General features: G+C 47.8%; 1 protein-coding gene and 1 long non-coding RNA gene across 2 annotated transcripts; both read left to right on the top strand.

Annotated features, from left to right (window-relative positions):
- The first annotated feature begins 3,669 nt into the window (after positions 1 to 3,669).
- Positions 3,670 to 5,260, top strand: LOC148217346 (uncharacterized). The gene is made up of 3 exons (XR_015801078.1): positions 3,670 to 3,837; positions 4,984 to 5,028; positions 5,163 to 5,260. It is a non-coding gene; the product is annotated as an uncharacterized LOC148217346 (long non-coding RNA).
- Positions 5,261 to 5,479: 219 nt separating this feature from the next.
- Positions 5,480 to 11,424, top strand: LOC148217345 (uncharacterized). The gene is made up of 7 exons (XM_088158698.1): positions 5,480 to 5,499; positions 6,505 to 6,619; positions 7,016 to 8,161; positions 8,404 to 8,503; positions 9,504 to 10,261; positions 10,461 to 10,542; positions 11,167 to 11,424. Exons 1-4 carry the CDS (start codon positions 5,480 to 5,482, stop codon positions 8,443 to 8,445), a joined length of 1,323 nt encoding a protein of 440 aa, XP_088014824.1. The 3' UTR covers positions 8,446 to 8,503; positions 9,504 to 10,261; positions 10,461 to 10,542; positions 11,167 to 11,424.
- Positions 11,425 to 13,388: the final 1,964 nt, after the last annotated feature.

Raw genomic sequence — 13,388 nt, 5'->3', positions numbered from 1 at the left:
AGGAGAGGAGGAAGGAGGCTTGGGGGCCGAGAGGAGAGCTGTGTCTTCTGCATGGGCTGTAGCAGACTTTGGCCCAATCCCTGCAAACACAGCATCTTCCCATCTGCTCCACTGAGCTTGCCTAACTTCCCTAGTGGGGATGCATGGTGATTCCATGCAGATGCTGAGCAATGTCTCTTGCAGAGCTGGCTCTCCTGCCTGGGCTGTTTCTGACATTCCCCTCTCTGTTCCTGTGCTGCAGACCAATAAAGAGGATGAGCTGTCATGGCACATCAAGCACATGCTGGGCGAGTGGGACCTCAACCTGATCCCCTGGCAGGAGTCCCCTCCAAGTCCTCTGTGGTTTCCAGAAATGTCCAAATCCATGTCACAGACCTGCAGGAGTGGTCTGGCCTCCAGGAAGACAAACCCATATGAGGACATGGGGAAGGAATTCTCACTGCAATCACTAGGCCTCAGGCCTAACACTAAGCAGAACTCTAAGGACTGCAATGAAGTTGTCTCCAAACAGAGGCCAGAAGCCAAAGCTCCACCATCCAAAATCCTTCCTGAGCCTGTCCAGGTGAGTGCAATTGTTGGGGCCCTCTGTTGTTGGCAGTCCCTCAAGGTCAGGGGATCATCACACTCCTGGCTGGTGGCTGAGCCTTGGCACTTGGTTCCAGATGTGCTTTGGGGTTTTGCCAGGCTCATCCTTCAGCACTGGGATGTTGCTGTGCCCTATGGGAGGTCGAAGTTCACAGTGCTGAGCCATGGCAGCTGGGCCAGGAGAGCCAGGGAGATGGTTTTCAAACTGTGTTTGGCCTTTGGGAGGAGAAGGAAGAGCTGGAGGCTGCAGTCAGCTTTTCCTGGAAAAGGCTGGTGATCAACTGCAAAGGACTGTAGGCAATACCTTGTGGAAAATGAGAGGAAGCTGAGAGAATAAAGCAGTGCAGGGCCTTGCCTTCTGCAGGAGCCATTCTTCTGTGCCAAAAAAATAAAGCACCGTTCCTGGTCTCAAAGTCTTGGAAATGCAGAGTGCTGCAATCAGCCCTCAGGCCAGCAGCAATGGGCAGTGTTTGTCCTTGCTGCCTGGATGAGTCTGATTTTATTGGAATGAATGACAAATGTCGGGGAGTATCAGTGTGAAGAAAGGAGCAGGGATGCTGCATCTTCCTTGGAGAGGGTGGTGAGGGAGGGGAAGGAGGGGGTGCCCAGAAACAGCTGAGAGAGGCTTGGAATCCCTGGCAGCTTCTGCCATCAGCTGGGGGTGGGCTCAGCTCTGCAGAACATGCCCAGCTCCAAATCTGGCTGCTGAATCCATCACTTGGCCAAGCATGGGAGAGTGAGAAACGGTAGCTGGGCATTTGCCAATGCTGCAGGGGCAAGAAGAGGATGGCTAAAGTCAGCCAGAACTTGCATAAACTGTGTTGCATCTTTGCAGATGTGTCAGAACTCCGTGTCTTATCCAGACTGCTGTTGCCTTTAGAACAAGAAGGAGTCTCATTTTATTTGGGTGAATGAGAAATATTCCTCTTTCTCTAGAACTGGCTTAGAAAAATTGGCAACCATTACTTCTGACTGGTTTATTTTAACCAAGGAAGCTTTTTGCTCAACTCTTAAATGCAGAGGGAGCCTGTGCCCCTGAAGGCAAAGCTTAGCTGCTTAAAAAAGGGAGAAGACTGCACAAACATTCTTACATAACAACAACAACAACAACAATAATAATAATAATAGTAATAATAGTAACAAGTGATAGTAATAGTAGTAGTAGTTTAAGAATGGAAACAATATTTCCTGACTGCCAGGTTCCAAAGGGAACACAGACATTTTCCTCAGAGGAGGAGAAGGTGACTGTGAGGATTTCAGCTGGTTTTCCACCTGGTCTCCATTATTCACTCCCCTTCAGATGGGCCTTTTCATCCTTACTGGCATTTTATTGTTAATGGACTTGCATGACATTTTTGGAGCTGTTGGTAAGCACATGCTGGCTGAGTGCATGTCAATTAGTAAAAAACCCAAATCAACTCCTGCCTCCCTTGTTCTTGTTTCAGGAAAAGAAGCCCATTGGTGTGCCATCCACTGAAAAAACTTGGAAGGTTGGTGCTCTTCAAGAATAGATCTCTGTATTTCTTGTTTTACATACATGAAGGAAATGGGTGGGGAAGAAATGCATTGCTCAGCTCCTGTTCACTCAGCAGATGTTTCCCTCCCTGAAAGTGTGTTTTGGGGTGGGTGAGGAGAAGTCGAGATAAAAGCTGGAGCTGTAAGATGTTGTAAGTTCAGCCTTCCTCTCAGTCTGTAACACTCTCTAGAGCAGTTCAAGAGCCATCCCATGACAGCTCATCCTAAGCAGCCAGAGCTGCTCCTTCCTCAAGCTGGAGGTTTCCATTCCCGAGCTCCCCTTGCCCAAAGGCTCTGGGCCTGCTGCCTTGTGTCTGGGCTTCCCAATTCCCATTGCCAACAAAGGGAAACCAGCCCCATGCTTGCAGCACAGGGTGTTACAGAGACCCAGATGCCCTTGAGCTTCTGAGTGTTTCTGAGAGGGCCAATGTGGCAGCAAACTTCTCTTTCCTCTCTCCCATTGTTTTCAGTAGGCTCTGCATTTGTAGAGCTGTCACATGTTTGAGCCAGAGGACGAATGGAAAATGCTTCAAGAACTCCCACTTTTGTTCCAGCTGTCATCTCCAAATCTGATGTTTTTCATGGACATTTGAAGCATGTCATGTGTGGAAGCACAAACCCCATTTTACCTTGACTGTCAGCAGAAGCTGACAATAATGATCTGAGTGTGTTAGGCAGAGGTGGGAGTGCAGAGTGCTGCCCACCAAGTCAGCTTTAGATGGTGCCTACACCAGGCACACACATCTTGAAATCCTCCCCACTTGCTGCACTCTGCTGAATTCCCTGAGCTAACCTTGCCTCCCCCTCTCCTCTTTGTTTTTTTGAACAAAACAGGTTGTGGAAAAGCCACCTCCTTCACTTGCTCCTCCAAGGTACAGTTGTGTTGCCAAACAACCCTCTAGACCAAACTAGAAAAACAAACCTTTTCACATGAGGGGGAGATGGGAAGGGGTTCCTGGTTCCTCTTGTAGCTACAGGCTTTGCTTTGTGGCTGCCTGGAGCTGCTGTTGAAAATTGGTTTCAGTTTTATGGGGTTTTCAGGAAAGCTCCAATTAGAAAGGAATAACCCGGGCATGCTGGAGTTTGCCTATGAACCAGACTTGGATTTCCCCAGGTGTTCCCTTCTTTTTTCCTCCTCCCCTCCTCCAGTGTGTCTGTAGATCCTATGTTTTTGTCTTAACCAAGGAACACAGATGGAGAAGTGAAAACATAAGGGGAAGAATAAAAAAATCCTCAAGAATCCAACCTGAAATTTGTTGGGCTCTATTGGAAATTTTCCTTTGGGGGTTGTTGCTTTCAGAAAGGCACTGGCAAGTTTTGGTGTTTAATTTAGGTTTAGTTGGCAAAAGACAGGTTCACAATACAGCAGTCAGATCCTGTTTACATTTTTGTCTGGCTGGGTGTGATGTTGAAGGTTTGATTATTCCCCCAGAGTGGTTTTGATGCTGGTTCTTTATTTTTGGAGCATGGCAATGTGTTCCCCTGGCCCTCTCCCCTCTGCTCTCAGTGGCCAAACACAGGGTTTGGGTTTCGATTGGAATGCTGCCATGTCAGTGGGATAAGGAAGTAACCTTTCCCCTGCTGCTGTTTAATTTTGTCTCCTGGGGGCCTTGCAGAGCTCTCCAGCCCCAGCAGAAGAGGGTGGCACCAGCACAGCCCAGCAGCTGGGAGTCAGGGAGCTCCAGGGACTGCCACAGCTCGCCAGCCTCTGCACTTCCAGGAGCACCAGCACCCAAGGTGAATGCAAATCCAATGCAGAGGCTGCTCCACAGCAGCCCCTTGCCTCCCTCTCTGCAGTCTGAGGGCAGCCAGGACAGCAGACCTGAAATCCTGTCCCTCTTAGGTGTCCCCTTGAGACCTCTGCAGCAGCAGCAGACATTTCTTGCCCTCTGCTTCCCTTTTGGAATTTGTCAAGAAACAGCCCTGCTTGGACTTCTGGAGCCTAACCTGGCAGTGTTCCCCCTTGTCCTTTGGCATCATTGTCTGGTCCTTCTGGAGTTTTCACCCCAGGATTAGTCCCTTTTGAAGCTGAGAGATGAAACCTGGAGTGCATGTGCTGGATCCTCTGCAGTAGGGATCTCTGGGCTGTGGCCCCTGACTGACTGATTTCTGGTCATGGCTGTTTTGGACAATGGCTCTAGATGTGAAAAATTCCTTCTTTCATTTTCTGCTTCTTCCAGTCCTGTTGATGTAATATTTTCTTAGTTCTGCTTGGTCTCAAAGATGACCCTGTCTTTGATAACACAGTCCTGCAGTGCTGAAGGCTGGAGCCAGCCTGAGTTACCTGAGCACGAGCAGTGCTCTCAACTGGAAGCCAAGCACCAACTACACCTTACAAGGGTTGCATTTTAACCAGGGCTATTTTTTTAAATTTTTTTTACTTCAGAAAGATGAGTCTGATTTTATTTGAATCAATGGCAAATATTCCTCCTTCTCTAGAACTGAACTGAGAATTTCTCTAGAATTAGGAACCGTTATTTCTAAAGTGTTTTTTCTGAACTCATGAAACTTTTTGCTCAACTCTTTCACATGCAGAGGCAGCCTGTGCCCTTGCAGGCAAAGCTTAGCTGCTTCAATAGCAACTAAAGGAGAGTGATATTCAATCAAGGGAGCAGACTGCAGGAACAGACTGTCTTGAGAATAGGAATAAAAAGTCAGCAATGGAAACTCTTTCCTGACTGCCAGGGAAGCCAGACATTGATCTCACAGGAGGTGACGGTGGTGGCTTCAGCTCTTAATCCTTACTAGCATTTCTTTATGAATGGACTTGCATGGCATTTCCAGACCTGCTGGTCAGCAAATGTTTGCTGAGTGCTTGCTTGTTTGCTACCAATGAGTAAAATATCCAAACAAACTCTCACTGCTCCCTCTTCCTTGTTTCAGCACATCCTGCACGTTTATGTGCAGTCCATTGAAGGAATCCTGAAGGTGGGTGCTCTTCAATACCAGATCTCCTGTACCAATCCATGAGGAGGTGGAACCCTCTGGCTCTGGAAGGCTGAAACTCCCTCTGTGTCCATCAGCAAAACTCCTGAGAGCTGCTTCTCTCCCTCTCTTTGCAGGACATGAGCAGCCCCCTGTCACCTCTCCTGTCACCTCTTCAGACACCAACTAAAGCAGAGATTTCCAGACTTGCAGTGGCAACAAAGGTAAGCCAGCCCAATTTTCCCAGGGCTTCTGATAAATTACAAAAGATCTTTCTGCTGAGCAGAAGTCCAGCTCAGCTGTTTGGCAGCTCTTAGAATGTTTTCAAAAGATTTCTTCCAAAATGCACATACCCCTAATGTGCCATTAACACAGTTTTGGAGTCAGTAGATGTGTTGTTAAGCTGCATGCTAAATTACTTTGTCCCTTCATTCTAGGAGTCCCAATCTGATGGATGTACAGCACAGAAGCAGGGTAAGTAGAAATGAAAGAAAACCCAGTTCTTTGTGTGCTGACAGGTAATTTTGTGTGTTATATGGAGCAGAGACCATCAAGCGTTCACACTGATGAAGCAGCATGATTTCCTCTGCTTTGCTGAGCAGGGGTGAATTGAGGAATGGCTTAAGAAACTGTAAACAATCATTACCTGGAACTCCAGATAGCAGTTCAGCAGAGGACAAGCAGTATTTTGTTCATCACTGCCATCTGGAGTGATGAACAATCTTGATCTTTGAGGGGCAAGCCCCTCCTGGAAGAAAGCACCTGCCTCATCTGGTGCTCAGAGACCAGAGGGTAAAATCTGCTACAGGTCAGGTAAAGAAACACAAGCTTTTCATTGTTGATTTCCAGAGCGGGCTGGTGCAGCTTCAGAACCGTGGCTGAGTTCTGAGCCAAGAACATCGTAAGTAACCAGACTGTTCCAATCTCTGCTGGGAAAAGAACCTGGAATGAACAAAAATTTGGGTTATCTTAAGTCAGATTTTTCTCAGAAAACTTCAATGCAGGGAATTTTCACCAACAGAAAAATTATTATTTCTTGATGGAGTCATGAAATGGTTTAAGTTGGAAAAGATCTTGAAGATCAAGTCCTATAGTTAATCCAACAACACCAAGTGCACTAAACCATGTCATGATGACAGCGACTGTGTTTAAAACCAAAATAAAGTGAAAGTGGAGAAAAAGCCCCCAGGTCTTCATGTACCAGACTGAAAAAGTCTTCTTTTAATCTGTGGTGCTTAACATGACACTTTGTGCTTGTCAACCTGCTAATAATGCCGTTGACAGCAATAAACGCTAAGGGATACCAGCTGAATCTGATCATTCCTGGATATGGTTTTGAAGCCTGGCAGAACGAGTAAAGCTACAGCTACAAAAGCTATAGAAATGTAGCTGTGAAATTTGAAAGTAATTTCCTGTGCCCAAGGAAAACACTTCTAAGAAGTTTTGCAATGATTTTTTTCTTATTGAAAAATTGAGCAGCTCCGAGTCAGGGAGCTCCAGGGACTGCCACAGCTCCCCAGGCCATGACCCAGAGGTCAGCTCCAGTGACAGTGAGGAGGACCTTGCAAAGGTGCTGGACCTGCCAGCACCTGAGGTGAGTGCAGAGACCATGGAGAGGCTCCCACAGCCCCTGCCCACTGCAGGGGGGTGTCCTAGGAAGGAAGCAGATGTTGTACTTCTCCTCTGTTTCCAAATGCTGCCTGGTGTGTCCTGCAAATACTGCTTTGTTAGACCCCTCTCACTCCAGTGAAGGCTTAGCTATTTGCCCACAGGCAAATATGGGTTTTTTATTGAGCAAATATCCATCCATGGTGCTCAAGGAGCAAGTTAGGGCACATGGCCTGTTAGTTTAGAGTAATTCTTCACAGGCCAAAGCCCAGACCCTACAACCTCTGGGCAAGAGTCCCTGGGCTCTGGTGAGCTGTGCTAGGACAGAAAGAGCCCATAAAGGCATCAGTCTTGAATCCTTCATTTCTCTTTTTTTTGGCAGCCTGAGCCACCAGCTGATAAAAAGTGGTGGCTTGGAAACCTGATGACCCAGGCAAAGCGAGGAGCAGCACCAGGACAGGGTCCCAGGGAAATTGCCCGTGGGAATGGACGTGAGGAGGGTGAGAAGCAGGAGCAGGGCATCAGCAGCCGCTCCTGCCAGCAGCACTCCAAGGCAAAGGAGTCTCCTCACGAGAGCTGTGGCCAAGTGGCCAAGAAATCCCAGCAAACCTGTCAGCAAGTGGCCAAGGGCTCTCAGGAGAGCTCTGGCATGCCAGCCAAGACATCTCAAAAAATCTCTGGCCAAAGGGCCAAGGATTTCCCCAAGAGCTCTGGCCAAAGGGAAAAGGATTTCCCCAAGAGCTCTGGCCAAGCAGTGAAGGATTCTCAGAAGAGCTGGAGCCAAGTGGCCAAGCATTTTCCCAAGAGCTCTGGTAAAGTGGCCAAGGAATTTCACACCTGCTCTGTCCAAGGTGCCAAGGCTTCAGAGAAGAGCTTTGGCCAAGAGCACAAGACTTCTCACAAAAGCTGTGGCCCAGTGGCCAAGGACCCTCAGAAGAGCTCTGGACAAGTGGCCAAGGATGGTCCCAAGAGCTCTGGCTCCCTGGGAAAGGATTCCCAGAAGAGCAGTGGCCAGGTGGATCAGGCTCCTCAGCGAGCTCATCTTCAGACTAAGCAGAGCTGCCTGCATCCTCCTGGGCTCACCAAGGAGCCTTTGCCCAAGGAGTCTGTGGGTACCAAAAGGCCTGGAGAGCCCCTGGAACACAACAAACCCAAAAGGGTGAGGAAGGAGGAGAGTGAGCCTGGTCCTGGGGAGGTCACAGACCAGCCCTGCAAGGATCAGCTGGAAGTCAAAGAGAAGCCAAAAACCGACAGTGAAGACCCAAAGCTGGCACTTCACAAGCCCTCTGAGGAGAGGGAGCACAAGGGCTGCCCCCAGGCCAACACCAAAGGGTTTTTGGAGCCTGAGCTCCTGGGAGATGCTCAGGAAGGTGATGCCCTCATCCCCAATGGCCACAGGACTGGGGATTTGCACAAGGAGAAAGTGCCCTCACCTCCTGGGGAGAAGAAGTTGTTCTTGCCTGCGAGGAAGCCAGACTTGAAGAGAAAAGAAATGAGGAATCCTGAGGAGTCCCCTAGAAAGAAGAAGGTGAGAGGGGCAAGGGGAGGTGGGTTTGGACAATGACCAAGGTGGTGTTTGAAAACCCCATGTGGAGATTCCCTTCATAGGTTGGCACTAGAGCCATGATCTTTCTCCTCTAAAGGCAGCTCCATGTGTTATTTTTTGTTTTCAACCAGAATCTGTCAAACGGAGCTGTACTGGTCTGTACTTTATGTGAACTTTCAAGACCTGACTGATTTTTTTTCCCCTTTTTTCTTTCTTCCTGTTAGAGGGAAGACAAGGGGGATACTCCCAGGAAGAAAAAGGAATGAGAAAAAATCCCCCCCCAAAATTTCAGCCTTCAGCAAACAAAGAGTGCAGTAAACTGAAGTGAGTATGCAGTGGTGGGATGTGTAAATCTAAATCAGAAGGGTGAGAAAAAGAACTGTTTCTTCTGTCCAGACCCTTGGGAGTTTGCTTTCAATTTTGTGTGCCTTCTGCAACTTGACCTGCTGCAGATTGGCCTTTCCATGCTGGAAGCAACCAGTGCAGAAAGCAGCTCTGCAGGTGGAGGTGGGTGAGGGTAGGGAACCTTTCCCTCCTGACATCTTCTGGAAGCTCAGAGGTGTTTGGGTTGGTGCTTGGCTGGGGGAAGGGATGTTCCAAGTGCAGTAGGAATGGCAAAGCTTTAATTGTGGAGTTCTTTGCTCCCTTTTCCTTAGGGAAAGTGAGCAGCTGTCTTAGTCATGTGCTGGCTTTTGGAGTGGGAGGGGCAGGAGGTGTTTCTGGGCAGAGAGGGCTCTGGATCAGGTTGGGGATGGTGCTGTGCTCTGTGTCCAATGTGATGTGCAGCATCAGCTGTGCCAAGGCAGAGCAGCTGGAGAGCACGTGTGCAATGTGTAGGGACCAAAGCATGGCAAAGGTGGGTGCTGAAAGAGGGGAGAGGACTGTCCCATGCACAGCAGGGTCAGGCAAGAAGTGCAGCCCCACATCTGAGCCTTCCCACTGCATTTAACTTCATTTCCTCCTCTTCTGATGCTCCAGTCCATGAGCTGGGATTCACTGCTTGCTGTGTTCTTGGAAACTTTGAGGAGCTGACTAAAAATGGTGGAAATGAGCAGTAGTGAACCAAGGCTGAGAGCTATTCGGTGCTGCTTCTTGCTGCCAGAGTTCCCTGGTCATCCTGATTTCAGATGATCAGAAATCTGCTAGGCTATTGTGTTATTGAATGTTAAAATCTCTGCCAATTAAAAGTCCCTGTCCCTTGAAGCCTCTCAGCTTTGGAAGCGTTGTCCAGTTGAGACACTGGTGAGAACTGGTACAGGATGTAGCCAAGTTTTTAAGAACATTGTATGTGCATCACATTAATGAATTTCCTTCTCTTGTGCAGAGCATCAGAAGCTTCATTCCAAGCTGAGAGGAAGAATGTGGTGCTGCCACCACTGCTGGCCGTGACTGCTGCACAACGTGCACCAAACTCAAGCCAAAAGAGACTCAGAACCGAGACTGACAACCTGGACCTGCCTGCCACGGATAACCCTGCCAGGAACCAGGAGCCAAGCACAGGAAAGTGGAGGAAGATCACAGGGAACAACCCCAGGGCATCACCATGGATATCCAGGAGAGCTGACAGGAGGATTCCTGCAACCCACACGTGCTGTGTGATTCTCTTCACAAACATCCTCTCAGATAAGTAACTCTTTCTGATTGCAGCCAACTGCAAATGCAAGACTGGTGTAAAAAGGAGTGTGTTTCTAAACAGAAATCTTTTAAATCTTGTTTAAAAATAAGAAACAACAAACCTGTGGGTGTGGCTGCAACCAGGGCCTGAAGTTTCATAGCTTGCTTACAACATAGTTCATAGCCCTTGCAGCTTTGCATTTCTGGGTTATAAAATTGGATTTTATTGGCTGCTTGTTAAAATTTGGGTGTTTACTGTTGGCTTGGGGTGTGGGATTTAGGATGTTTGGGGGAGGGTGGGGCTGTGAGTTAAGCCAGGCTGTGCACCCTGTATTTGCTGCCTTCTAATAGCTCATTTTTTCCTGATAATTTTCCTCCTTCCAGCCCTCACTGCTCTCAGCCACTGAGAAGGAAACCTGCTGCTGAATTTCTCCATGCCTGGGAGAAGTTTAATGATTCCAAAGCACTGTGAGTTGCCAAGTGAGAAGCCAAGGTTCCATTTCCATTATTGGAGGGATTGCTGGGGAAGGAGGCAAGAGGGGGAGATCCTGGAGCACAGACTATGCCTGGGACAAAGGAACATTTTCTCTGGAAATTCAGGATAGCCGGCCTTTGGAATTGCTTTAGGCATCCCTCTCTGACCAGCTTTCTCTCTGTTGTTTTTCAGGGATCTGCAGGGATGAGAAGAATCCTTTCCCAGAGACTTCTCTGCCAAATGAAGACAAGACAAGGAGACTGAAGTTGGAGCAGTAAGTGTTTGTTTCACAGCCCTGCCTGCAGTTTCTGAAGACACCAAACAGGGCTGGCCCTGCAGCCACCCCAGTTGCTGCTTCCTTATTCCTCATTTTGGGAGCAAAGAGAGAGGGAGGGATGGGGGAGAGCACCTGCTGAGTAGCTTAGCTACAGCTGGGCAGCACTTGGACTTTTGACTCCTTGCTGGGCTTGTGACCAACATTTGCCAAAAGGAATTCCTAGAGCTGCTGCTACGTTTTTGTCCAGTTTAGTCATTACAAATGTCGTGTTGTCCTGTGGTGCAAGCAGTGGGGAATAGTCAGAAGCTGTAACCTGCCATCCCACGGGGCCTTTGCAGTGTCATTTTCCATAAAACACAAAGTTTTGTGGGCCCCTTTGGGCAAAGGGATGCATTGCCATGATCTGCTGGCAAACTTGCAAAAGGAAAAAATCGGGATGTGCCTGGCAGAAGGGCTGGGAGGCTGTAAAAATCCTCTCCATAAAGAGGCAGCTGCTGAAAGTCAAAGAGCTCTGCAGGTTCTCTTCGAGTAAAGTCACTCCAGTCACTGAGTGTCTTCTGCCAGACGTGCCTGTTGGATGAATCTAACCAAATGTTTTCTCTATCCCTCCTTTTGTTCCAGAGATTTCTGCTGAACAAAGCCAAGAGACGTGACCAGGAGCCGGCCTGAGCTCATCCACTGAACGAGACAGAATTTACAGTGACTGAGACTGGAGCCCAAGTGCCTTAACTGGGTCTCCAGGATGTAAATAGTTCCATGTTCTCTGTTCTTTTGGAGCCTCAGAAACAGTTTTGTTTTGTTCATTTTCTTACTGTTCAATGCAAAGCACCTGCATATTTTTTGGTTTGTTTTAAATACAGTTTGAAGTTCTTTTGTCTATCTTAGGAAAGCTTTGTGTTTTTTGAGGGTAATGCTTTTCTGCCTTGCAAAAGAAGAGATGGAGGGTGGTACCTGCCTTTAAAATAACCAAGTGCAAGGAATTTTCGGGATGGGCCCATGTGCTGGTGGTCTATAAACCTGTCTATTATGAATAACTAACAGGACAATATTGCCACCTATTGCTGAGAGGAAATCTGCACTCAGATTGTTCCTGAGGGTCTTGCTCAGTTTCAGCCTTGTCAGCCCCAAGTTTGGGTGGCAGAATGACCCCCAAGGTGTGGTTGGAAACAGCTCTGCCTGTCTCCTGTGCTGAAGGGATGGGACTCGCAGGGAGGATTCATACTTGGGCTGCTTCTTGGCATTTGGGTTGGTGAGGCTGGGAAACTGCAGTGGGTCCCTGGGACTGCTTGGGCATTGTTGTGAGTCTGAGAGCTTCCAGGGAGAGGAATCTCTTCTGATAAAGGAGAGATTAAGTGGCTGAATGTGGAACATAAGGCACATTTTGCATTTGGGTATTTGCCTGCAAGCACTGGTGGTCTCAGGGAGTGTCCAAGAGCAGAATTTGGTACCAAAGTAGGGCATCCTTCCTGTGGGAGAGGACTTGGGCATGGTTCTCTCCTTTTCTTTAGTATCATCTACACGCCAATCACTTTTTATTGAGTTGCAAGAAAATCAAGTCTAATTCCTTATGTTTTTTCGTGTGCAAAAAGGCCCTCGGGATCTAAAAATCTGCCTGCTCCCATCCCATGCATGCCTTGTTTACACAGCAGGATCTTGAATCCCGGTGAGTCAGCTGGGCACACATCCCAAACATCCATCCCTACTCCTGCTGGTCTGGCTGTACTCGGGCACTGCCCAGAGCAAAGGAACATTTCAGTGCTGCAGCTGAAGGAGTCACAGAGATTCTGAACTGCATCCACCCATGGATTTCAGATCCTGCTAAAGCAAATCAACACCTTTCACATTGCACCAGTCCATCTGAAATTATTAAATCGAGTTATTACCAGGCTGTTCAGGAGAAGAATTGCCTAACTTTAAGTGTATTTATTATTGTATGTGAAGACAATGTGTTCCATGATTGTCACTACTGGTTTATCTTGGGTTTTAGTTTTATTTTCTGTTACAATTCATCCTAAATTGTGGCTCTTAGGGTACAGCTCTTTCTAAGCAAGTTCTCCCTTCTCTTCCCTAGAGGGCAGATGACACCCACATACAAGCAACTGCCAGCCTGATAACATGACAGAGAGCAAAATAAAGTTCTTGGCAGGACAGCTGAGTTTTACACCGATAAATCAGGGACCAACGTTTTTCACAAGTCCTACACTGTAACAGTAACCACGTGGAGTGCCAACCTCCAGAAGCCCCAAAAGCCTCATAACACCCACAAAAGCAAGCTGCTCCTCTTCTCTCTTGAATGACCAGACTCTCTCTTTCCAGTCCAAAGCTACCAACCTCCCTGCTGAGGAGGTTCCAGATGAACCTGATCATTTCCTCTTTCTATCCAGTAGTTCACTGGATTCACAAATTCCCAAGGATCTAGTCTAAACCAGGGAGAGAAAGGGACTCCTTCTATTCTTCTAGCCATGATTTAAAATATACTCAAACCACCACACTCTAACTCTGACAGTCCACAAATACGAACCTCCCCCCCTTAATTTTTAAAAGATTGAGGACACACAGCTGCAGGAGAGAAATTCTTTTAATTTGTCCTGCTAGGTTTACACTGTCCTTTCGCCCTTTGTATTCAAAAACTCTCCTGGCTTAATCTAAAACTATCGAGCAAGAGCTTGCCTAAACTGCCGGGCTCTTTGAACTTGGGCTTCAGCAGCCACTTCCATCAGCAAAGTACAACAGAGCAGCCAACAACACAGCCCGAGTAACAACACAGCAAACACAGCACAGAATTACCGGTTTGTTACAATTGTAACTTTTGTCACAAGAAGGCAGTATTAAAATACACAATT

The sequence above is a fragment of the Sturnus vulgaris genome, unplaced genomic scaffold (assembly GCF_052056855.1).
Source record: "Sturnus vulgaris isolate bStuVul1 unplaced genomic scaffold, bStuVul1.hap1 Scaffold_85, whole genome shotgun sequence".
NCBI lineage: Eukaryota > Metazoa > Chordata > Aves > Passeriformes > Sturnidae > Sturnus > Sturnus vulgaris.
Note: the sequence above shows the minus strand (reverse complement) of the source record. Positions and strands in the feature narration are given on the sequence as shown.

Coding starts and splice junctions, on each gene's coding strand:
- LOC148217345 (XM_088158698.1), top strand. CDS start 5,480: ATGTACAGCACAGAAGCAGG. Junction 5,500..6,504: donor ATGTACAGCACAGAAGCAGG/GTAAGTAGAAAT, acceptor AAAATTGAGCAG/CTCCGAGTCAGGGAGCTCCA. Junction 6,620..7,015: donor TGGACCTGCCAGCACCTGAG/GTGAGTGCAGAG, acceptor TTTTTTTGGCAG/CCTGAGCCACCAGCTGATAA.